The following is a 24180-nucleotide window of genomic DNA, read 5'->3' as shown; positions in this document are numbered from 1 at the left end:
AATTGAATCAATGCGGGTGGTGAGGAAACAAGATAAATTCAGGTTGGCTGCTAGGTTTCTGGCATGGGAAATAGGGCATACTTTCTACGTGCTACAGCAGATGATAGTATTTCCTCTATCATAGTGATCATTATTGCATCGTAGTTTCATTGTTATGAGTGGGGAGGGATCATACTTTTTTGTTTTAAGACAGAGTCTCGCTCTGTCACCCAGGCTGGAGTGCAGTGGCACGATCTCAGCTCACTGCAACCTCCGTCTCCTGGGTTCAAGCAATTCTCCTACCCCAGCCTCCCGAGTAGCAGGGAGTACAGGCACCTGCCACCACGCCCGGCTGATTTTTGTGTTTTTATTAGAGGTGGGGTTTCACCACGTTAGCCAGGTTGGTCTTGAACTCCTGACCTCAGGTGATCTGCCCTCCTCAGCCTCCCAAAGTGCTGAGATTGAGCTGGGTGTGAGCCACTGCACCCAGTCCCATATTTACCATCTTAACTGACAATGCCTAGCACATAGTTCCTGCCTGGCATTTATGGTAGTGAACATTCAATAAATATTTATTAAATTATTTAATGTATTTATTTTGAGACAGAGTCTCACTCTGTTGCCTAGGCTGGAGTGCAGTGGCACTATCACGCATCACTGCAGCCTCAACTTCCCAGGTTCAAGAGATACTCCCACCTCAGCCTCCCAAGCAGCTGGGACTACAAGGCACACACTGCCACGCCCGGCTAATTTTTTAAAATTTTTTGTAGAGACAGGATCTTATTATGTTGCACCTCAAGCTCCTAGGCTCAAGTTATATTCTGCCTTGACCTCCCAAAATGCTGGGATTATAGGTGTGAGCTACTGTACCAGGTCAATATTTATTGATTTCATATTAAACTAAGTAGTGGTATTGGGAGAGAAACAGGTTTGTGGGGAAAGCTGACAAGTTCAGTTTGGTTCATACTGAGTTCGTGGTACCTGCGAAATATTCAAGTGGATTTTTTGGTGGACAGTGGATTAGATGGAAGCCCCAGAGAAAGATCTGGACTGGAGATATGGTCCTTAGCAGCATATGGAAATCATTCGAGCTGGGGAGAGAATAAGACCACCCAGGGAGGACACACAGAAAGCACAGGGCACAGGATCTCAGACAGGCTTCTGTGGTTTAAGGAACAGGCAGAGGAAGGTCATTCCTCATGCCACAGACAAGGAACTGCTAGAAAGGTAAGAGGGATACCAGCAGAGCATTTGTAGGAGAGAAAGGTCAATTGTGTTGCCTGCTGCTGAGATGTCAAGCAAAAAAAGGACTGCAGCGTGTTCGTGCAAGGTCAGGGCGACTCTATTGAGGAGTGACTTTGAAAAGGTGGTGGAGTGAGGGGACAGGAAATGGAGGTCCCCATACAGTGTAGGCAACTCAAGAAGTTTGACTGTAAAAAGAAAGACAGAAGAGGGGGCGCAGTGGCTCACGCCTGTTATCCCTGCACTTTGGGAGGCTGAGGTGGGCAGATCATGAGGTCAGGAGTTCAAGCCCAGCCTGGCCAACACAGTGAAACCCCGTCTCTACTAAAAATACAAAAAAATTAGCCGGGTGTGTTGGCGGCTGTAATCCCAACTACTTGGGAGGCTGAGGAGAATCCCTTAAACTGAGAAGCAGAAGTTGCAGTGAACTGAGATTGTGCCACTGCTCTCCAGCCCAGGCAACAGTGCAAGACTCCGTCTCAAAAAAAAAAAAAAGAAGAAGAAGAAAGAGAGAGACATATATATGGTGGCACCTGGAAAGCCCAGTAAGGGGAGGTTTGTCTAAAGACGGGAGAGACTTGGATATGTTTAAAAGTGAATGCAAAGAAGCCAACAAAAACAAGCTAAAGTGTAGGAGAGAGAGTTTCAGAGAAGGCAAAAAAGGGTGGATTCAAGCACTGAACACCAAATGAATGAATAAGTGAATAAATGGGTGAAATTAGTCACTATTTTGGAAGTGGGAAGGAAGAGTTGAGGGATAGGGTTCTCCATGTGTTGAAGTAAGGTAAACTAAGAAGGAAGATCACTGAGGCAGAAGCCCAGTACTAGCCACCCAGTCCTCAGGGAAAGAGAGCTGGCTCTCTGATATCACCAGTGGCGAGGGGCATTCGCTCCTTAATCCACCTCTCCAAATCCAAACAGAAAGCCTCACATTGTGCAATGGAGAAGCTGAGAGAAGGGGAAAAGAGGAGTGGTCAGGTAAGGCAGAAGCAGAAGTGTGGGTTTTAAAGTGCTGGGAATCCAGGGAAGGTCAGTTCCCACCTTCCATCAGGAAGCAGCTGACATCAGCCCCCTATCTACCTGTCACAGCATCTTGTATTACTTGTCTATTGTCTCTGATTCAATTGTAATTATTAAGTTTATTGTGTCATTAGTTAAGGTCTGTCTCTCCTTAAGCTCCAAAAGGGCTCATTCCCTTCTCTCATCTCCAGTGCCTGACACTGCTCCTTACACGCAGGAGGCGCTCAATCAATCCTTGTTAAAAGCATAAATGAGGCCGGGCGCGGTGGCTCACGCCTGTAATCCCAGCACTTTGGGAGGCTGAGGCTGGTGGATCACCTGAGGTCAGGAGTTCTAGACCAGCCTGGCCAACATGGTGAAACCCCGTCTCTACTAAAAGTACAAAAACTAGCCGGGTGTAGTGACAGGTGCCTGTAATCCCAGCTACTCAGGGGGCTGAGACAGGAGAATCACCTGAACCTGGGGGGCAGAGGTTGCAGTGAGCCGAGATCACGCTATCACACTCCAACCTGGGGGACAAGAACGAGACTTTGTCTCAAAAAAAAAAAAAGCACGACTGAACCCACACACTAAAGTAGCTCCCGCCTCAAGAGGCTTGTGTATACAGGACAGTATCAAGGCTTCTCAGCTCCCAAAATTGTGTCCCGGATTGGGAGGGTGGTGATATTTTAACTCTGAATCCCTCTGTGTTTCTCCCACTTTGTCATTCTTTCTAATTTGGTCTTGCTATTTATTTGGCTTTCTGTTTCTCTGTCACCATGTCTCTCTGAGTCTGCACAGGAAGCACGCAGCTATGGTCTGAGGTGATTGGTAACGGAAACATTGATGCTTGTGTAAATTTAATAAAGAGTAACACACATTTTTGTCTTTGTCATTAACCTTGTGTCTCCCTGTTCCTGTCTCAAACCTGATTCTTTCTTCTTATCTCCTTCCTGTATCCAGCTCAAGACTCCCACCACCACCCAGGACCAACTCCTGCCCCTGAATCTTCTGATGGGCCCCACAAGGTACTTGGAGGAAGACTACTGACCTGGGTCATCTCCTCTAATTTCCTGCCTTGCCGGCCATGCAGCCCTGCTGACCACATCCTCTCTCACGTTACTTACATACTTCCTCACCAGACACCACCAGGAGTTCTCAGCCCCCAAAACCTGTCACCGATCCTCACCAGGCTGTCTGCTCTACCCTCTCCCCCCACTCAAGGGCTCCTGTCCCCACCTCCCTGCAACACTGCTCCTAGAACCATGTCTCTCTACCTGGAGACAGCCAGGCCTGTTCCCTTCTGGGTCTCCAGTGTCCCTTTTTCCCACAGGTGACAGTGCTGGCTACAATGCTGTCCAGCCGGTGGTGGCCAAGTTCCTGGGGGAGCCTAGGACTGGGCCCCCAAAGCCCTTCTCGGGGATCCCAGCTCTGTGCCCTCTATGCCTTTACTTATACTGGGGCAGATGGCCGGCAAGTGTCTCTGGCTGAAGGGGACAGGTTTCTACTGCTTCGAAAGACCAACTCTGACTGGTGGTTGGCAAGACGCCTAGAAGCTCCCTCCACCTCTCGACCCATCTTTGTCCCAGCGGCCTATATGACAGAGGAATCCATCCCTTCCCAGAGTCCAACTACCGCCATCCCCAGTCAATTGCTCTGGACTCCTGGTGAGTAAGTGCTAAGCCTTCCTCCTTCACCTTCCTACCTCCCCTCACCTTCCTACCTCCCTGGCTTCTGGGAATTATTGGGAGGACCCCCCCTCCCTCAAGCTTCTACTAACCATTTTCTCTTGTTTTTCTTTGATCAGCCTGCCTCTCATGCCATTTTCTACATCCTGCCTCTGCCCTCCTTGTCTTCCCTGTGAGCTCCCAAGATGGGGGACCCAGTTACAACAACACCTCTGATCATCTGCCACCCACCCTCCCCTTTTCTGTTTCAAGGGCCGAAGTTGTTTCATGGTTCCCTGGAGGAGTTGTCTCAGGCCCTCCCAAGCAGGGCTCAGGCTAGTTTGGAGCAGCCTCCTCCACTTCCCCCCAAAATGTGTAGGAGCGTCAGCATTGACAGTCTGAGGCCCTGCCTTCTGAAGCCTTTCCAGGAAGGACCAAGTGGAAGATGCCTCTCCCGGGAAGACTTGCCATCAGAAGCCAGTGCCAGCACAGTGAGTCACAGCTCTTCTGAGCTGGGCCCTGTTCTAGGCACAAGACAGACAGCACCCCTGCCTTCGAGGGACTCCCCTGGGGATGACAAACACAAAAACGAATAAATAAGATAACCCTTGGTACTACGATAAATCTACAAAGGCGAGTTAATGTGGTGGAGAGTGGCTGGGGTGTTGCAGGGAGGCATCTGTGAGGTGACGGCATTCAGTTGACTCTAAACCAGGAGGAGAAAGAGGCAGCCAAGAGGCAAACTGGGTAGGAGGTGAGAAGGGACAGCAGGTACCAAAGGCCCGGAGCGGACAGGGAACAGGGAGCAGTGGAGGCACTGAAAGGCCAGCCCTGTGTTCTTCCTTCCTCCAGACTCCTAGCCTAGGGCAGGATTTTTTTGTGTTCTGCTTGCCTGTTAGGCCACAGCAGGTCTCCTCTAAAGATGTGACTTGCTCAGCCCTTCCCTCTCTTTCTTAACAGTGGGTGGAAAGGGGCTCCTCCTGCCTTCTGTAGACCCTTCTCTGTCCTCTTTTACCTTGCAGGATATGAGGGTGGAGCACCCCCTTCAGCACGCCCCCCACCCCCTTGCACACACACACAAAAAGCCTGTTCCCCTTTCCTGTGGCCCTGAGGTGGGGGTGGGGTGGGGGAGGCGGGAAGTTGGCAACAGGAAGTGAGGAGAAGAGCAAAGAAAACTGTGAGAGAGAGAATTTTTAAAAAGCAGCTGGGGCCTGGGGTTTCTCCCCCAGTACCTGGGTCACCTCAGCCTGGAGCTGGCGGTGAGAAGACGATGGGGAGGGAGTAGGAGGTGGGAAGGCCAAGAGAAGCATGGGAAGGGCAACAGGCAGAATGACCACCTCCTTCTTCCCCCTTTTCTGGCAGGCAGGCCCCCAGCCCCTCATGTCAGAGCCCCCCGTGTACTGTAACCTGGTGGACCTTCGCCGCTGTCCCCGGTCCCCACCCCCAGGCCCTGCATGCCCCCCGCTGCAGAGGCTGGATGCCTGGGAGCAATACCTGGACCCCAACTCCGGACGCTGCTTCTACATCAATTCACTGACTGGCTGCAAGTCCTGGAAGCCCCCGCGCCGCAGTCGCGGCGAGATGGTGAGACCTTGCCTCCTGCTTCTCCACTGTCCCCCAAGCTCTTCCTTCCCCTACTGAACCTCAAGGTAGTGTGTTTTCTCTCTGGGGCTCTCAGAAGATCAGAAGAATCAGCCAAGTATAAGAAGGGTGTGGAGGTGGCATCTGGATGTAGCTTTATTTCCTCCTCCCCTAACCCAGAACCGTGGCTCCATGGAGGGGACACAGACCCTGAGGAGGAACAATGATGTCCTGCAACGTCAGGCAAAAGGCTTCGGATCTGACACAGGGACCCCAGAACCGCTTGACCCACAGGTGAGATCCCTCCCATCTCCCAATCACATGCAGAAAAAGCCAGCTTGTTATGACTTTCTGTTTTGTGTAAAACATTCTCCATTCCCCATCACACCCCCTGCCTCTCACCCACATCCCACCCCTCTTCCCCCTTCAGCCAGGGATCCCTGAGTCAAGGGTTTCCCCACCTGCTTCTCCAATCCTCTCCCCTAGGGTTCACTCAGCCTCAGCCAACGCACCTCGCAGCTTGATCCTCCAGCCTTGCAGCCCCCTCGACCTCTGCCGCAGCTCCTGGAAGACCCCCATGTGAATCTCCCATTTCTTTGTGAATGCCAAGATCCTCCCTGCCCCACACCCCCCCCCCCAATTCCTGCTCCTCAAAAACATCTTCCTCTTTCTGAATATCCTCTTACCCAGCCCTCCCTCAGCAACTTTAAGGGACTTCACTCCTGGGAGACCCCCTAGGGAAAGCCGTGGCCACTGTGGAGGGCGCAGGGTGACTTACAGATACCATTCCCTCCATTTCCCAGGAGGTGGAAAAGTCGGGTCTGCTCAACATGACCAAGATTGCCCAAGGGGGGCGCAAGCTCAGGTGAGAACCCGGAATACAGCTAGGGCCTGGGCTGTCAACTCCGCAGGGTAGAGCAGGGTGTTGGAAGAGCACCCTCCCCGTGTAATTCTAGAATGACCTTTTCACTACCACTACCTCCCCACTCTGCCCCCGCAGGAAGAACTGGGGCCCGTCTTGGGTGGTGTTAACGGGCAACAGCCTAGTGTTCTACCGAGAGCCACCGCCGACAGCGCCCTCCTCTGGTTGGGTGAGTGTGAGCTAGGGGAGCAGGAGGGGTGAGGGCGCTGCCTCCGCCTCACGCCAGTGCGGGGCGTGGCAGCGCGGAGGGCGGTGCAGAGGAAGGTAAAGAAGTGAGGAAGCCTCCCACCTCCTCACAGCCCACCGGGGAGAGGGAAACATTGAAGGAAACAGCACCGTGGCCTCAGTTTCCTGTCTCATTGTCAGGGGCCAGCGGGTAGCCGGCCCGAAAGCAGCGTGGACCTGCGCGGGGCGGCCCTGGCGCACGGCCGCCACCTGTCCAGCCGCCGCAACGTCCTGCACGTGAGCGCCCTCCCGCGCGTCTCCAAGGCCCCACCCGACCAGAGGGCGCCCCCAATCTCCCGTGCAGGCCTCCCACTAGGTCTCCCTGCTTTTTATACTCCTCCCCGTTGACCCGAACGTTTCCCCACCTGGCCCTCAGATCCGCACGGTCCCTGGCCACGAGTTCCTGCTGCAGTCCGACCACGAGACAGAGCTGCGAGCCTGGCACCGCGCGCTGCGGACTGTCATCGAGCGGCTGGTTAGAGGGGTGCAGGCTGGGAGGGAGGCTCTGGCCGGCCGGGACCAAGGGAGTGGGGTAGGAACTATAGGAATCAGGGGCGGTGGGGGCAGGGTGGGCTCGGTGGAGAGCCCGGCCTGGGGCGGGGCTGGGACGTGGGACCCTGGTAGTGGGTCAGAGTCCAGCTAGGGGTGCAGATTTCTCTCCTCTCTCACCTTCGACACGGCCCGCCCCGGGTCTAGGATCGGGAGAACCCCCTGGAGCTGCGTCTGTCGGGCTCTGGACCCGCGGAGCTGGCGGAGCTGAGCGCCGGGGAGGACGAAGAAGAGGAGTCGGAGCCGGTGTCCAAACCGCTGCTGCGCCTCAGCAGCCGCCGGAGCTCCAGTGAGGCGCGGGCCGGGGAGGGAGGGTCCGGGAGCGCAGCGAGGCTCCTGGGCGCTCACGCCCCGCTCCACCTGCCTCCTGCAGTTCGGGGGCCGGAAGGCACCGAGCAGAACCGCGTGCGCAACAAACTAAAGCGGCTCATCGCAAAGAGACCGCCCTTACAAAGCCTGCAGGAGCGGGGTCTGCTCCGAGGTGAGGGGGCTGGGCCAGGTTCCTGGATAAGAAAACTCCAGCGAGGCTCAGAGTAGAGCTTCCCAGAACTAGACCACAGCCTTCTGTGACTGCTGCTTTCCCACTACCCCAGATTGTTTAGAGGAGAAGCCGGGAAGATGTGTACCCCTTTGTCAGATTGTTTGAAGCAGGGGAAGGGGGGCGGAGTGTATTTCCTTGCCCAGGCAGCCAGGAGGACCAGCCTCACTTAAGGATAAAGACCTATGCTGAAAAGAGCTCCGGTGAGTGACGCTGGCACTGGCTTCCCGCCTCACTTTGCCTCCCCAGACCAGGTGTTCGGCTGCCAATTGGAATCACTCTGCCAGCGGGAAGGAGACACGGTGCCCAGCTTTGTGCGGCTCTGCATTGCTGCTGTGGATAAAAGAGGTCATTTTCTCAGAGACCCCAGAATTCTCTTCCAACAGGCTAAGGCGTAGAATTTTCTGCCTCCCCCATTCTACTTAGTCTTCCTACTGCCCTTTTTCTCTCCACCCTTATATTCCTCACCACACACACTTTTAAGCAGCAGTCCTCATCTACTCCTCCCTCATCTCCCAGGTCTGGATGTGGATGGCATTTATCGGGTGAGCGGGAACTTGGCAGTGGTCCAGAAACTTCGCTTTCTGGTGGACAGAGGTGAGAAGGTTTGTGGGCCAGTGGTTGTACTAAGAATGTGTTGCCTGAGAACCATGGGAGATTCTACATGAGGAAGCTGGCAGAGCACAGAGACCGTCAGGCTGGAAGTGCATGTCTTAACTCCTGATCTCTTCTCATTCATGTTGCAGAGCGTGCAGTCACCTCCGATGGGAGGTATGTGTTCCCAGAACAGCCAGGACAAGGTACTTACATGGAAGACCCCTCAGATCCCTAAAACTTCCACATATCCTCTTTGTTTCCCATGGATACCCCCATGTACCACTCCTGGGAGGGTTGTCCTTATCCCCACCTTAGCTACCTTGCCCTACTGCAGACCCTCTAGGCATTCCTATAGTCTGCTTTGACTGGATTTCTCCAGAACTTCTAATCTCTTAGTCTCTAGATCTTTCTGGCCCTTCATGAGCCCTGAAGCCCCTATACCTCCTTCTCCCTCCAGAAGGTCGGTTAGATTTGGACAGTACTGAGTGGGATGACATTCATGTGGTCACCGGAGCCCTGAAGCTTTTTCTCCGGGAGCTGCCCCAGCCTCTGGTGCCACCACTGCTGCTGCCCCATTTCCGTGCTGCCCTTGGTAAGGATTGGAGCTTTGGAAAGAACCCTTGATATGGGGGACACGGGTGGTAAATAATAGAATAGAGGTTCCCTTATACTCTTCTTTCCCATTCTGACTTTAGAGATGGAAAATAACATTCAACTCAGGTGCCTACTCCAGGTGCTTTTTTGTGAATGTTTAGAGGGCTGAAATGAAAAGAATTATGAGGTAATAGTTGGGCTACGTGAAAAAGAAAGCTCTACTAGATTTATGATGTCTTCCATGCCTGTAGGAAAGAGCAGTGAATTTATTCACCCTGTCCTAGCACCTTCCCTAACCTCACTCCCATGCCTTTCCCATTACTCTCTCTAGCACTCTCCGAATCAGAGCAGTGCCTCTCTCAGATACAAGAATTAATAGGCTCAATGCCAAAGCCCAACCGTGACACTCTACGGTACCTCCTGGAGCATTTATGCAGGTCAGGAAGACTGAACCTTTTTGTTCATGCTGGGGAAAGGTGGAGTGGGGAATGCCACAGGGACTCCATGCAGGTGGAGTGAAGGTAGGGAAGCACCCAAGTTTAATGGGCAGGTGAGGAAACAGGCAACCTCTGTGCAGGAGCATATTACCAGGGTCAAAGCCTTTTTTTTATTATTATTATTATTTTTTTATTTTTGAGACAGAGTCTTGCTCTGTCACCCAGGCTGGAGTGCAGTGGTGCAATTTTAGCTCACTGCAACCTCTGTCTCTCGGGTTCAAACGATTCTCCTGCCTCAGCCTCCCTAGTAGCTGGGATTACAGGCGCCTGCCACCACGCCCAGCTAATTTTTGTATTTTTAGTAGAGACGGGGTTTCACCATGTTGGCCAGGCTGGTCTCAAACTCCTGACCGCAGGTGATTTACCCACCTCAGCGTCCCAAAGTGCTGGGATTACAGGTGTGAGCCACCACACCCATCAAAGCCTTTAGGTCAAAACTTAAAGATCAGCATCAAGTGGGGAAATGGAACCAAGATGCTGTGAAAGAAATAAGGGAAATCTTGCCTCTCCCTTCCCTCTGCCTCTTTGTCTCCCATTGGGACCTTGCTGATGGCTTTCTTGGTTGAACTGGGCCTGGGCAGTGACTTCTGAGAGGGGATGGCCATTTGAATTAAAGACTCCCGAACCGTGAGCAGATAGAACTCTTACAGTAGTCCCTAAAGCCAGAAGAGGCAGTTGTATCTTCAGATTGTATCCTGAAGGTTTCTCCACTGGTCCATCTCCATTCCCCTTGTGTCTCTTTGGTTTTTTTTGTCACCACGTGGAGGAATCCCAGAGTGGCCTCCTCCCTGCTCAGACCTTGAAGGGTTAGATTGCTATGAAGTGGCAAGCTGCTGCCATATATCCCCTTCCTTTGCCTTTGCCCACAGGGTGATAGCACACTCAGATAAGAATCGCATGACTCCCCACAACCTGGGAATTGTGTTTGGACCAACCCTGTTTCGGCCAGAGCAGGAGACATCTGACCCAGCAGCCCATGCTCTCTACCCAGGGCAGCTGGTCCAGCTGATGCTCACCAACTTCACCAGCCTCTTCCCCTGACCCAGGGAAGGAAGAAGAGAAAACCTATTTCCAGTCATCTCTGGTGGTGAGAGGCTGGTGTTCTGTTTTGAGGACATCCCTTTAAATCTCCCAAATGACTGTCTCCATCTTCATGAGTGTGACTTGAGGGGTTGGGATGGGTGAGGGAGCTTCTCTAAAGAGGAAAGTGAGTGGATTAACCCCTGCTTCTCTTCTTGTTCCCTGTTATCATTCCTCCCCAACATAATAACACATAAAGTGGCATGTTGGTTTTTTTTTTTTTTCTGATGCAGTTCCTTTATTATCAGGAAACAGTGTCATTATCAAATTTCTCCTCAAAACATATACAGACTATACACAGCCCCCAGCCCATACCTCCCATCCCTGGGGCATCTTGTGCAGGGGACTGCAGCTGCCCCAATTTTTCTGGAAGGATAGAGACCCCTTAGGAAATGCAATCTGTGATGGATGAGATTCCCTACTCTTTAGGCACTAGAGTTGAGGAATTGTGTTTCCCCAGGCAAGGATCTCAGTAAGACACTCATATTGCCCACAGCCATGTTGGGGGGCCCAGAGGGAGGTGGGGTATGTCCAGAGCTGCCCCCCTGATCATGGGAAGGAGGAGGACTCAGCCCCTGGGCCTCATCCAGAATAGCCACAAAGTCCAGCTGAGTGTTGTCAAGATCAAGAGAGTCCAGAGGGTTACATACCTGTCCTTCGGGAGGAGGGTACAAGGCAGGACCCCCTCCTAACCTGCCCACCTCAGGATGGCCACAGCTGGGGTTTGTGCCTCCCACTTTGAGGGGCCCATAGCAAGTGGGCAATGGGGGCAGAAGTCGAGGTGGTGCTGCTGCCCTATGGGAAGCCCTGTTTGCCCCCACTACAAAATTTTCATGGCATGGTGAAGGGGTGGGATAGGAGCCTGACTTGTGATTGGGCAAGTTGGGTCCAAAGCCAGGTCCGTATGTGGTCACTGGAGCTTTAGCAGGGCTTGGGCTAACCTGGGAACCCCCCAGAAACTTGGGACTCTGGTAGGAAGGTTCCTGGGCTGCGGCATCTTCCCTGCCCCCACCCTCCCACAGCAGCTCCTGTTGAGACTGAACATAATTACACACAAGCTGAGCCTTGAGCTGCCCTGTGGAATGGGTGGGGGAATCAAAGTCCAGGCAAGGCCTGGGTTCTGAAGGAAGATAATCAGGGGGTGGCTGGGTATAGGGGCCTGACTGGAGATACTGGGGAGGAGGGGGCTGGGGGTAATGAGAAAAGAGAGGCTGTGGATGTGGGGGCCCCTCACTGGGGTGGGCATTGAGACAGGGTGCCAGTCCTGTAGAGTCAGACCCTATTGGGCACCCCTGTTCCGGCTTGACTTGCACTTGTCCATAATGTTCAAGTCGAGGACACTGGCTGTAGGCTCCACCTAGAGCCTTGGGGCCTGGGTACAGCCCAGAGTGGGAAGGGAACTCACCCCATGTTTCTTGGGTGGAGTCATGATATGAGGCCTGCTGGGGACAGGGGTTGGGGCCATAGTTGGTGGGTGGATCAGGCCCAAGAGGCAGAGAGCCTGGACCCCTCGCTCCATAAGGCTCAGCTGCTGCCCCTTCAGGTCCCCCATATCCCAGAGTATCAGCAGGTGGGAAGTCCATATAGGGGTTCAGACCACTGCCCATTATGGAGGTCCCAACTTCTGGCTCTTCCTGTAGTCCTCTAGTATCCATGGCAGCATTCTCAGTGATGCTGGGGGACTGTGGTGAGTAGACAGAGGTTGGGAGGTAAGGATCGAAGTTCTGTCCTCCCCCTGCCACAGTGGGTGTTGTATGCACACAGCCCAGGCTCTTGAACCTCTGGACTCTAGCTGGAGCAGGATGGTCAGCAGCCCGGGCTGGGTCACTGGCCCTTCGGGTGACCCCTGCATTGGGGTTGTATCCTGGATACTCGGCTCGGCTTCTCCAAGGAGGCATGGGAAGACCTCCTATCCGATCCAGGCTGGATGCTGCAGTGGGCGGAGTACCACCCCCTCTGACTGAAGCATATCTTGCCCGGAGCAGGTAGTGCTGAGCAGGCATAAGGCCAGGCAGGGAGGATGCTCCATTCTCTGGTGGGGAGCCAGGGGGAAAAGGAGAGGCCAGGGAGGAGCGGCGGCTGACAGTATAGGCAGAGCTGATGCTGCTGGAGCTGCTGCTGCGGCGGTCAAGAGAAACGGGGGGTCCCACGCGGCGGGACACAGGGGTACCTGCAAGTGATGGGGAGAAAAGGTAGGATGGTCAAGGAGTCTCTAAATCTCACCCTGCCTCTTCCATGCAACAGCCTTGTCCTAGATTCCCAGGGATAAGCTCATTATCCCTAACCAGTCACTTCTGTCTCCTACTTCTTCCATGTCTATTCTGTTTCTGGATTACCAAAGATTCAGGGTTGCTATGAACAGTTGTGCAGGTTGTATGCTGCACAATCCTAGGGAACAGCATTCGCATCATAGCCTTTGCATACTTGTTTGTTTGTTTTGTTTTGTTTGAGACGGAGTTTCGCTCTCGTTGCCCAAGCTGGAGTGCAATGGTGCAATCTCAGCTCACTGCAACCTCCTTCTCCCAGGTTCAAGTGATTCTCCTGCCTCAGCTTCCTGAGTAGCTGGAATTACAGGTGCCCACCACCATGTCTGACTAGCCTTTGTGTATTTGTACATCACAACTATTTTCTGATAAACGGAAAGTGTATTGAGGAAGGAGATCTTTTTCTAATTATACAAAAGTGCCATGTGGCAGCCCTCAAGGGTGACTTCCTCCTCTCAACCTCAGGGCAGGTCCAGATCTCACCTTAGCCACACCTCCCACACCCAGGTCTCACCAGTGTGGGACAAGCTGGGCAGTTTGAGACCCCGGGTCCCTATTGGCCGGAGTTGATGCAGCTGGTCCAGCCTGAGGTTCTCAAGGCGGCGAAGAGTGGATAGACCAGTGCCAGCAATGCAAGGCCCCTCGTCCAAGCTGGAGAGGTCTTCAGTGCTGCCCCCCGCATTGCCAGCCATTTCTACACCGCTGTCTGTATTGGCTGCACTGCCTGCCGGGGAGTGGTCGCTGCTGCAGGATGACTGGGCCCCAGGACTTGGCTGTGGCTTCTGTGGAGAAGATGAGGTCTGAGGGCAACACCCTTCCCCACAACTCCTTCAACTTGATGAGTGGCTGAAGCCTGTGTCCCAGTGACTGCTGGGGTTCCAAGGAAGTTTGTAAGTGTAGAAAGGGCTAAGCAGGTAAGAGATAGGGGAGCAAACTGAATGTGAGATGTTTGATGAGAAGAACTTAGGCTGGAGCATGGACTGGCTGGACTCAAATTCTTGCTCTTAGTTCTATGACCTTGGGCTATTTCTCTATGCCTGAGTTTCTTCATCTGAAAATGGGACAAGTGAGTCCCTTTCTCATGAAGTTGCTGTGAGGAGTACATGAAATTATACATGTGAAATGCTTGGACCATATACTAAGCGCTATTTAAGAAAGAGTTTGGGTTGGATGCATTGGCTCATCCCAGCACTGTGGGAAGCTGAGGTGGGAGGATCGCTTGATGCCAGGAGTTTGAGACCAGCCTGGTCAACATAGCGAGACTCCATCTCTACAAAAGAAGAAAAATTAGCCAGGCATGATGGTGTGTGCCTGTAGTGCCTCACTCGAGCCCAGAAGTTCGAGGCTGCAGTGAGCTATGATTATGCCACTACACTCCAGCCTGGGTGACAGAGCAAGACCCTGTCAGAAAGAGAGAGAAAGAGAGAAAGGAAGGAAGGAAAGAAGGAAGGAAGGAAGGAGAGAGAAAGAGAGAGAAAGATTCTAAAATCTCTAGATTTGGGGAAGCCCAAAGAGCAACACTAAGACAAGAGACAGGCAGACTGGTCACAGAAGAGTGATTTCTATAGGAGGGGACGGATGGGTTGGGAAGTAACTAGAAAGATGTCCACAGAGTGGGCTGGGGTATGGAAGTGAGGGTTGCCTGGGCTTTCTCACCATGGCACCCTCTGGCACAGTCAGTCTGTTCTCCTCCCTGATGGGACCTGCTTCCCGCTCCCTCTTGGGCTCCACTGTAGAAATGGATGGTGCCCGAGGCAGGGGGCCATCCCCACGGTGCCGTTTGGTCACATGGGCGTCAGGACCATGCACTGTCTTGACATGTTTTCGCAGCGAGCTGGGATCTGTATAGCGTTTGGTGCAGCCAGGGAGCTTACACACATACGGCTTCTGTTGAGTGCAGAGTGGAGACAGAGGCAAATGGATCAAAGTGGAAGAATGCAGAAGAAATGGGAAAAGGTGATGACAACACGGGGGGCAGGGGAGGAGCACACAGCACCAAAGGAAGTAAGGAGGGTGGAGGCCTCGGTTGGGAGTCAAAGATGCAGAGATTAAGTGGAGGGTTAGGAAAACTGACAGCCTGAGAAAGATGAGGAGGTGAACCCAGGGCTGTGAGGTCCCATAAATCCAGGGGATGGAGGGATTAGGGGTCTCCTCTAGATGGCATATTTTAGGTTAGCCCTTTGGCTGGTTAGAGGTTAGAGGTAGGAGGAGGAGTGGTTAAGTGGAAATTCTGGGTTTCAGAAAAGCCTTTTCTGAGCGAATTATGTGGGGAGAGGGACTCACCTCTGTGGAGTGGGTGCTGGGCTAAGGGATTTCTTATTGGGCAATCTCCCTGGTAGGTAGCTTCTCAAGAGGGAAAGGTCTCTTAGTTGGGGCATTCACCTCATTGGAGTGGGTCCGATTCTGGTGCTTGGCTCGGTCACTGGCATTGCTGAAGGCTTTACTGCAGCCCTCATGCTCACACATGTATGGCTTCTCACCCGTGTGTGACCGCAGGTGCGTCTTCAGGTTTTCGAGGCGTGAGTATGACTTCCGGCACCCTTCAAACTGGGGGACATGCGGGGGTCAAAGGATAGTTCTCAGACAGAGGACATGGAGATGGAAGGAATCCTCAGTCTCCAAAAGGACACACATCAGAGAATATAACTCAAGATGAAAGGCACTGGGGCTTTGAGAGAATTCCCAAAACTAGGGGACAAGGGCAGGTAAGAACTTGGGGAAGGGAAGCAGTTGGAGGCACTCTCCCTTTGGGAATATAAAGATGCTAGAGCATCTTCTGACCAAGCCAGGGCAGATTTCCCTGCATAGGGATCTTACGCCATCCCAAGATGGGGTCATCTTGGGGGAACGGGCTGTTGTCCTTGATGCAGGGTTTATCCATTAGGCAGAGTAATAGGCACAGTACTGAAGGCCGACAATACTTTAAGAGGCCCACGAACATGTTTTAATGTCTTTTTTTTTTTTTTTTTGAGACGGAGTTTTGCTCTGTCGCCCAGGCTGGAGTACAGTGGCATCATCTCGGCTCACTGCAACCTCCGCCTCCCGGGTTCAAGTGATTCTTCTGCCTCAGCCTCCCGAGTAGCTGGGACTACAGGCACATGCCACCATGCCCAGCTAATTTTTATATTTTTAGTAGAGAAAGTGTTTCACCATATTGGCCAGGCTGGTGTCGAACTCCTGACCTTGTGATCTGCCCGGCTCAGCCTCCCAGAGTGCTGGGATTACAGGTGTGAGCCACTGCTCCCGGCCTGTTTTTGTTTGTTTGTTTTGAGACAGAGTCTCACTCTGTCGCCTAGGCTGGAGTGCAGTGGCATGATCTCGGCTCACTGCAATCTCCGCCTCCTGGGTTCAAGCTATTCTCCTGCCTCAGCCTCCCGAGTAGTTGGGATTACAGGCGGCCGACACTACGCCCAGCTAATTTTTTGTATTTTTAGTAGAGACAGGGTTTCGCCATGTTGGCCAGGCTTGTCTCCAACTCCTAACCTTGTGATTTGCCCGCCTCGGCCTCCCAAAGTGCTGGGATTACAGGCGTGAGCCACTGCGCCCAGCCTGGCCTGTTTAATTTCTTTTAAAATCAAGCGGAAAAAAAATAAGCTTTTACATCCAAGAGTGTTTTAATATATATCATTATATTCATCTTTATGCCAACACAGTCACACAAACATTATTTTTAATATTTGTTTATGGAAGAAAGGACTTACAAAAGCAAAAGTCTGCCTTGGGCCCTACCTTGAAGGAGAGCCCCGATTTAGGAAGAGACCCTGGACTTGGGACCCTGGTGCCTCACCGTGCACTTGTGTGGCTTCTCGCCAGTGTGTCTGCGCATGTGCACCACCAGCATGTACTGGGCTTTGAAGGGCCTCAGCTCCCTGGAGCAGCCCCCCCAGTGGCACACGAACTCCTTCCGCTCCCCGTGGATGTGCTCGCTGTTGATATGCTGAGGGAGAAGATACAAAGGCTCTCCGAGGCTCCGCCATGCCCCCAAGGTCCAGAACAGACCTTCCCTCCACTCCCTGTTCCTCTTCCATGACTCCAACTCAAGGAGGAAGAGGCAGGAACAATATCATATCTCACATCTCAGGTCTTCCAGCTCCCTAAGGCAAAGTTACAACTTCTGAGCTTCTGCCTACCCAACTGAGCATTCAACCTCAGTCTCCTCTGACCTCCTGCCCTCAGCCAGATTTTACCATGTCCCACTCAGAATCTCCTAAAGTTTTCGGTTAGCCATTCCTGTTACCCCCTGGGGCTCACGTGCACCAGCTGCTCTTGGGAGTCAAATTCCTGGCTGCAGCCATCCCAACGGCAGTCAGTCTCATACACAGATTCAGGCTCACGCTTCTCCTCTCTCTCAAGGTCCTCTCGCCCATCCAGCATCCCCAACAGGGAATCCTAGGGCAAGAGAGGCAATCTTAGGGTCACTTGGGTGACAGCTTTAGTTTTGCTCAGGTCCTAGAGGTAAAGCTCCCGCCCATCCCCTTACCTGTATGCCTGTGGAGTTGGGGCTGGACATATCACCTTCCAAGGGCTCCTCCTGGCACTTGCCAACCAGCATGTCCAGCTCAGACTTCAGCTTCCCCAGGGGAAGAGGTGACGGTGATGAGGGTGGAAGTCAGCAGAAGGAAGAGGAAACCAAGCCAGGTCTTCCTGCCCTAAGTGCCCCCACCCAAGCAGCTGGAACCTCCTGGGTTTGGAAGGGACTTCCTCCTCAGACTACACTGGTGAATGGGATGGGCAAAAGATCCCATTTGGAAGTGTCTGACTCAACTGCAAGGAGTGAACCCCAGCACCCACACCTCTTTACTTTCCTAGTACTGAAAACTTATAACCCTTGTCCTTCTTCACCTTTCCCCTACAAAATCCACCACCCACCCACCCTGAGCTAAGGGAAATCAGATAGCAATATGGGGACTCTCACCTGGCAAGTTGGGAGGGGTCCCTGGGACTGAGGGTGTGGGATCATCCCACCCCGGGCAGAGTCATGGGGACCACAAGGCTGGACTCCAAAGGAAGGCGAGGGCCCTTTTTGGTGATTCATCTGGGCTGGGAATCCCAGAGATGGGCTGAGGAGGAGAGAAGGCAGTTACTTAAGACAATCTGGAAGTCTCAGGAGGGATTGGGCTATTTGGAGGATTTCTGGAAGACTTGGGATTTGAAGTGGTTGAGGCAGTCCCAGGGAAGTACTGAGGAGAGTTGTCCTTGAAATGACAAGGATTCAAATAGGGTCAGGTGGTTTGAGGGCTTGAGACTTTTAATGGACTTGGGTAGGGGCTTTAGGGGCCTCTTGGCCCGGGGCTGACTGCACCTCATGGTGCTGATGGAGAGATGGCCATAAGAGCCTCCTGGAGATGTGCATCGCGAGTTGATAAAAGCTACGAGGGAGCTGGGTGAAGTGCGGATAACCGTCTGCAGGTCCAGGCTGGCGTCCGACAGAGGTGAAATGGACAGTGCCCGCTTCTTGGTCAACTTGACTGCACTCCGGGGAGAAGAAAAGAGTGGGCCTGGGGCAGGAGACAGGGGAGATGGATATGGTAAAGGGGCATGTCTCTCCACACACCTAACCTATAGGTCCTGACTTGGCAAAACCAATGAGACTTGATTCTGCTTTGCCCTACTGATCCTATCTGTGACTTTTTTTTTTTTTTTTTTTTTTTGAGACAGAGAGAGAGAGTCATGCTCTGTCACCCAGGCTGGAGGGCAGTGGTGCCATCTTGCCTCACTGCAACCTCCGCATTCTGGATTCAAGTGATTCTCCTGCCTCAGCCTCCCCTGTAACCGGGATTACAGGTGCACACCACCACGCCCGGCTAATTTTTGTATTGTTAATAGAGATGGGCTTTCACCATGTTGGCCTGACTAGTCTTGAACTCCTGACCTCAAGCGATCTTCCTGCCACAGCCTCCCCCTAAAATGCTGGGATTACAGGCGTGAGCCACCATGCCCAGGCCCATCTGTGATTTCTTGATGGTGCTCTGACACCTCATATCTCCAAACATCTCCTCCTCCAAGTGAGATCCCCTGCCCTCCCACCTTCTCTTTCAGAACAAGTCAGAGAGGGGCAGAAAGGGGAGAGGTGTTGCCTGAGTCCTCACCCTCGGTGCAGCTGTTGGTCTCTCTGGCTGGCCCATAACTGTGGGGGCCGGACATGAGGTTAGCTTGGTGGCAGAAGGGCAGGCCAGACAGTCCTAGAAAAAAGAGACAGCTGGAATGGGAATGGAGGACATGTAAGCCTCACCTTAAAACCCCAGGCAGGACCTGATCCCAGGATTCCAGGTCCATATGACATGGGGCCTCAAATCTTGTAGATAGGAAACTGGCATGGGGCGGGGATGGGCCCAAGTGGGAGATCTGCCAAATCCTCAAGGCCCAGGGATTGGTATATACACTGACCTTCTGTCCCCACACTGGGGGCCCCCTGACTGGGGAGGGGCCGGAGACAGCAGGGCTCGCCATAGCTACTGACTGGTGGTGGGGTCATCGAGTTGAACATGGCGTCTCAGAGGAGGGTGTGGGGACACTGCAGAAAGGGAAGGTAGTTATGAAGGTGGAGGCAAATAGAGACGGTCAGACAGCAGTCTCAGGCACCGAATCCTGGGCACAGCATCCCTGGTGTCCCCAGCCCCTCTAAGACATCTGCCACGGAAATCGAGTTGAAAAGAGCATCACTGGGCCGGGCACGGTGGCTCACACCTGTAATCCCAACATTTTGAGAGACTGAAGTGGGCGAATCACCTGAGGTCAGTTCAAGACCAGCCTGACCAACATAGTGAAACCCCTGTCTCTACAAAAATACAAAAGTTAGCCAGACATGATGGTGGGTGCCTGTAATCCCAGCTACTCAGAAGGCTGAGGCAGGAGAATTGCTTGAACCGGGAGACAGAGGTTGCAGTGAGCTGAGATGGCACCACTGCACTCCAGCCTGGGTGACAGAGTGAGACTCCGTCTCAAAAAAAAAAAAAAAAAAAAAAAAAAAAGCGTCACTCAGCCAGGCAGAGGGTAAGGGGAAATGTCCCAGAGAGTCAGAGGGAGTCTTATAGGCTGTGTAGTCTGGGGATCTTCTTGGGAACTGGTGGGAGCTTTGCCTGTGTGGTTTGTGTGTAGAGGCATGTTTGGGATTAATTGTGCCTATATTAACTTCAAGTAATTTTAGTAACATGGACCCTCTAATTCTTCTTGTTCTAACCCTGGGCCGGCTTTGAGGGGTGGGATGGAAGAACACGTGTGATGTGTCTTCAAACACTGGGCCGCTCTGCTTGAGCCTGTTTCCCCTTCTCATACCCCTCTTCGGGGACAGCCCGGGTACAATCTCTGCAGTGTCCAGCAGAGGGAGCCCTAGCCACAGTCCCGACAGAGAGGCAGGTGGGGCCAGGAAGCAGCACAAGCGATCTGCCCTCTTCTTTTAGGCAGAAAACGGTGTGGAGGAGGAGGTAAGGTTCCTGAGGGGTCTCCTGAGTCCGTTGAGTACAAAGGTGAAAGCTGGTGTTATTCTGGGGTAGTTTAAATCGGGTCCAACTAATCTTTTTGGTCTCTGTTTTGGGGGAACAGGAAGGGAAGTATGAGGAGAGATTTGAGAGAATGAAAAAAACAATGTCGTCGTTATAAAAAAGCAGCGAGGAAGAAGGTGCTGCGGTTCGTTTTTTCTCTTCAAACTCCAGTTTTGATTCCATCCCGGGTTTTCCGGTCTCCCGAGAATGAGGGTGGGGTGGGGCGGGGTGGGGTGGAGAACCACCGGGAGCGGGCCGGGCCGGCCGGCGCGGTGGGTGATCCCGGGATGCTGGGATTTAGGGTGAGGGCGGGGTGAGATGGGGAGCGGAACCCGGACCCCGCGACCCAGTCCGAGCCCGGCAGCTTGGGCTGTACCCTTCCTAACTCCTCCTTTTCCAGCCGAGATGCGGATCCCGCATCCAAGACCTCCCAACTCGACCTTGGCACTAATGTTGGGGGCGGGGGGCACAGCTGGTTGGCAGCTGGATGGGGGGGACAGTTCTCCCGCCTCCTTTCCTCTATGACTCACCCAGGGGAAGGAGGCAAGTTCGCAAATGATCCCCCAAACACTAGAGACTCCCCCAAACTTGCCTACTCAGTCATCTTACTGCCCAGCCGCCGAAGAGCCTCCAAGGAAATGGGGCGACATCCCTCCTCGCCCACGCGTGCCACAGCCCACCCACATCTCCCCTTCAGACTAGTAAAAGGAAAATGTTGCCAACTTTTTTAGCTTCGGTAAAGTTTTTCTGGGGTGTGAGAGTTCGGGATGGGACAGGGAACTCTAGGGTTCCCCTGCCGGGGCCCCAAACCATCTTCGGTGTCTCCCTGTTTTCCAGCGTCCCCCTCGCACCCCCGCTCCCTAACTCCCAGGAGTCGGCTCCGCCCCCCTACTCCGGGTCCCGCCTTCCCCGCCCCCGTGCCTCCTCGGCCCACCCAAGTCGCCGCCGCAGGCACTGGCTGCAGACGGCTCTGCTCCCCCCGCCCGCCCCGGGAGTCCAGTAGAGCGAGCCGTAGGGGTGGGGGCTGAGGGGCGGGACACATTCTTCCTCCTCTCAGCGCATCCGGAAAGCAGGCAGTGGCGCCCAGGGGGGCACTACTGGAGAATGGGGGGTTCCCGTTGATGAGGTGAGAAAGGGAGAAGAATCCAGAAAGTATAGGGGAGAGAAAGGAGAGAAAGTGACTGGGTCAATAAAATTAGGTGTGTATGGGGAGGAGGAGGGGCCGGGACACCTTAGGTTCCTGGTTATCGCAGCTGGCTTCCCAAGGGTTAACCCCTCCAGACCCCCGGGAACCCCCTGGTGACGTCAAGGGCGGGGATGCCAGGGAGATAATGGTGGAGGGGGAGAGGTCTTTGGACCCCGCCCCCTAGGGAAAACCACCCTTATTCCGACCCTTACATCTCCCCCGGGAAACCGTCCGCCTTCTCCCTCTACTGGAACGTAAAGACTTATCCTAGAAGACCCCAGCTCTCCAGAACCCTAAAACCCTCAGTCCCCAGGCTCTACGGGGTCCCCTTTCCCTAATCCTGTCCCGAAAGCTGGCTGCCCAGGGCTGATTGTTTCGGGGTCATGGGGCCTGAAAGAGGATTCAGAGCGGGGAGCAAGGGCAGGCAGGGTGGTCTGAGCCAGAGGAGGGGCCTCGATCCCCAGCTACCGTTTGGGCGGGGGGCCAACGGGGATACACAGGCTGGCAGTGGCCAGTGGTCCCGCCCAGCCCCGGTAGGGGTCTCCCTGCCGCTGGCTCCCGCTGCCCCGGTGGTCCTAAGGTCAGAGGGTCAAGACAAGGTCTCCCCGGCTCCTCCTGAGCGCCTTGCCCACAGGCCTTGGGACTCAGGAGTCCAAAATTGCCTGGGGTCATTCTAGGGCCTTCACTAGACCTTGGACAGCCCCCACTCCCAGACCCCTTCCTAGTCCAGAAGACACTCCTTTCCCCCAAAACACAAGCATCCACTGGCACATCTGTCACAAGACAGGTCAAGGATTCAAGCCTGGCTGGCCCGTAGTAGTTCTGTTGCCTCCCACACACCCGTCCCCACCCCACCTGGAGCTCCCTCTTTGCAGTCCCCTCCTTTCAGGAACACTGACGTCTTCCTGCCCCACGCGCAGACACACACCTGGAGTTCCCTCTCTACAACGCAGATCTCCAACTAGCCATCCCTCCAGCCTCTTCAGCTCAACCGCATGAAAGTGAGATATTTCTAATATATAGGAGAGGCGGAGACAAAGACCCACGGTTCCCTGAGACAGAGATACACAGACTGACAGAAGAAGAAAAGGAAGAAAAAGAAGATTTAGAGAAAGATACAAGTGATAAATTTGGAGTTTCTAATGTCTCACTCCAGACTCTCCCACCCCTATTTTGCCTCTATGTCCCGGGTCTGGGATGAGTCCCTAGGAAGCTGAGCATCCCCTCAGGCCCCCTCCCCCACTGCTCCCAGGTGGTCCCCCGCCTGCCCCTCCTTCTCACCTCTGTCTGGGCGCTGGGCTCGGGATGCGCGGTCCAGGGCTGGAGTCTGGGCTGGGGGGTGTGCGGTGGGGAGGGGGGGCGGAGAGGGCCACGGCAGCGCAGCCTCGATGCCACCCCCACCCCCCCAACCTGGCCCCCAGCCCTCCCGCCGGCCCAGCCCGCCGGGCCGCAAGCCCGGACCACCCGCGAGAAGCGCAAATTTTTTTTTTCCCTTTTGCAAAAACTTTTTCTCGCTCCAGCCGCTGGCGCGCCGCCGCTCTTCCCGCTCGCCCCTCACCTCCCTTCTATTTCCCTCCCTCTTGCCGTTCTGGAGGATGAGGCGGGGTAGCTGGAAGCAAGAGAAGGGGTGCCGGGCTTATTGCACCCCCAGGACCCCCAGGATCCTCCCCCTCCCTTGAGGGACCCTATACTGCCTACGCCCCCCCAACCCCCTCCCCCCCCCCGCTGAACACGCTGCTGTTGGTAGGTGGTAAATCCCGGCTTGGATTTTTGGATCGGCTGGTCCCAAAGAGGCTCCCACAACCAGACTGAGGAAAATATTGCAGGGCAGGGGGAGTTCGACTGAGAACGATAATAGTGAAGGTGGGGTAGTCGCCTTTGGTTGGTGCTAACTGAGCATTCTGTCATCCTGTGGTTTATCGGCAGGCCTCACCCTTTGGATGGAACTTGGAGCTGCTGGCGCAAAGCTGGGGTTTGGAGCAAATCAAGTTGAGGGGTTGGGGGCTCTGGCAGAAGGTGAGGAGTCTATGGAGCATAAAAGCAAGGAGCAGCGACTGAGGCTCTGGATGCAGGGTGTGTGTTCATGAGGTCACCAAGGAGCACTGGGACTGAAGTCCCTTTCCGGGGAACCCCGGCTCTGCGTCTCGAAGTTCTGGAGACTGAGGCCCCTCTGCACCACGCCACTGCAGGCTCTAGCCGCTCTTCCAGGCTTTCTACTCCCTCTGCTGGCCGTTCTCACACATGACACCCGCTCGGAGTCGAAGCAGAAGAGCTGGGGGAGCTGAAGGAGGAGCCCAGACAGGTCCCCTCACTAAAGCCCATTTAGAAGCCCAGGAGGTGGATAGGTGAGCTCAGAGAAACGGAGAGGCAGAGATTGCTATGCCCAGCGGTACTGCCTGACAGGGAAGTGCCCTGCCTCTTTAGATTTGCGTTGCCATTGTGACTGGATATAGGGGAGGGGCAGCATTTCAGTCTCTTGATTTTTATAAGAGGAGAAAGCATGATAGAGAAAAGGAGCACGCTCTCCCCTTTTTTTCAACCTCACAGGCAGACCTCCCACATTCTAGCTCTGCTTCCAAGAACCACCCCCTTGGGTCTGGAAGGTCAGTGGGTTAACTGTTCAGTCTGAGAGTCAAGGGGGAAAAGAAAAGGTGAAGGTAGGAGGAGGTCAGGGACTTTGACCCAGACTAGTTATCCCCAGAGGGTCAGAGACCCAGCTCAATCAGACCAGACTAATGGTCATTGAAAAAAGGCACCCCACACATGCTCCTGTCCCAGC

At 54.0% G+C, this 24180-nt stretch overlaps 2 protein-coding genes across 10 annotated transcripts; one reads left to right on the top strand and one right to left on the bottom strand.

Moving 5' to 3' along the window:
- Positions 1–2652: 2652 nt before the first annotated feature.
- Positions 2653–10687, top strand: ARHGAP9 (Rho GTPase activating protein 9). 6 transcript variants are annotated; one of them, XM_008003783.3, is made up of 18 exons: positions 3160–3248; positions 3554–3887; positions 4161–4378; positions 5250–5471; positions 5649–5762; positions 5955–6047; positions 6272–6333; positions 6469–6559; positions 6757–6852; positions 6992–7090; positions 7312–7453; positions 7538–7645; positions 7952–8050; positions 8222–8299; positions 8449–8502; positions 8757–8891; positions 9225–9330; positions 10260–10687. In XM_008003783.3, the coding sequence occupies exons 2-18, from the start codon at positions 3572–3574 to the stop codon at positions 10429–10431; spliced, it is 2205 nt and encodes a 734-aa protein (XP_008001974.2). In that variant the 5' UTR covers positions 3160–3248; positions 3554–3571; the 3' UTR covers positions 10432–10687. The 6 variants fall into 6 exon arrangements, with proteins under 6 accessions (XP_037852815.2, XP_008001974.2, XP_037852816.2 ...); XM_037996887.2 differs by having other exon boundaries at positions 2653–3248; positions 7312–7645; XM_008003784.3 differs by lacking the exons at positions 3160–3248; positions 5955–6047 and having other exon boundaries at positions 3300–3887.
- GLI1 (GLI family zinc finger 1) lies at positions 10688–23099 on the bottom strand. Of its 4 annotated transcripts, none has more exons than XM_008003788.3 (12): positions 22683–23099; positions 19122–19248; positions 18824–18916; positions 18037–18232; positions 17650–17794; positions 17215–17304; positions 16986–17123; positions 16522–16671; positions 15117–15281; positions 14391–14621; positions 13249–13516; positions 10688–12640 (listed from the first exon to the last, which is right to left on the bottom strand). In XM_008003788.3, exons 2-12 carry the CDS (start codon positions 19219–19221, stop codon positions 10896–10898), a joined length of 3321 nt encoding a protein of 1106 aa, XP_008001979.3. In that variant the 5' UTR covers positions 19222–19248; positions 22683–23099; the 3' UTR covers positions 10688–10895. The 4 variants fall into 4 exon arrangements, with proteins under 4 accessions (XP_008001979.3, XP_072876988.1, XP_072876986.1 ...); XM_073020885.1 differs by lacking the exon at positions 22683–23099 and adding an exon at positions 22330–22606 and having other exon boundaries at positions 10715–12640; XM_073020886.1 differs by lacking the exon at positions 14391–14621 and having other exon boundaries at positions 10715–12640; positions 22683–22760.
- Between the last annotated feature and the right edge of the window lie 1081 nt (positions 23100–24180).

The sequence above is a fragment of the Chlorocebus sabaeus genome, chromosome 11, assembly GCF_047675955.1.
Source record: "Chlorocebus sabaeus isolate Y175 chromosome 11, mChlSab1.0.hap1, whole genome shotgun sequence".
Lineage (NCBI taxonomy): Eukaryota > Metazoa > Chordata > Mammalia > Primates > Cercopithecidae > Chlorocebus > Chlorocebus sabaeus.
Note: the sequence above shows the minus strand (reverse complement) of the source record. Positions and strands in the feature narration are given on the sequence as shown.

Excerpts from the sequence above, each read along its gene's own strand:
- ARHGAP9 (XM_037996887.2), top strand. The coding sequence starts at position 3,572 with ATGCTGTCCAGCCGGTGGTGGCCAAGTTCCTGGGGGAGCCTAGGACTG. Across the intron at positions 6,560-6,756 it reads CAGCGCCCTCCTCTGGTTGG|GGGCCAGCGGGTAGCCGGCC; the intron begins GTGAGTGTGAGC and ends TCTCATTGTCAG. Across the intron at positions 8,503-8,756 it reads CCCAGAACAGCCAGGACAAG|AAGGTCGGTTAGATTTGGAC; the intron begins GTACTTACATGG and ends TTCTCCCTCCAG.
- GLI1 (XM_008003788.3), bottom strand. The coding sequence starts at position 19,221 with ATGTTCAACTCGATGACCCCACCACCAGTCAGTAGCTATGGCGAGCCC. Across the intron at positions 17,795-18,036 it reads CTCTCCATCAGCACCATGAG|CCCATCTCTGGGATTCCCAG; the intron begins GTGCAGTCAGCC and ends TCTCCTCCTCAG. Across the intron at positions 14,622-15,116 it reads ATCGGACCCACTCCAATGAG|AAGCCGTATGTGTGTAAGCT; the intron begins GTGAATGCCCCA and ends TGCACTCAACAG.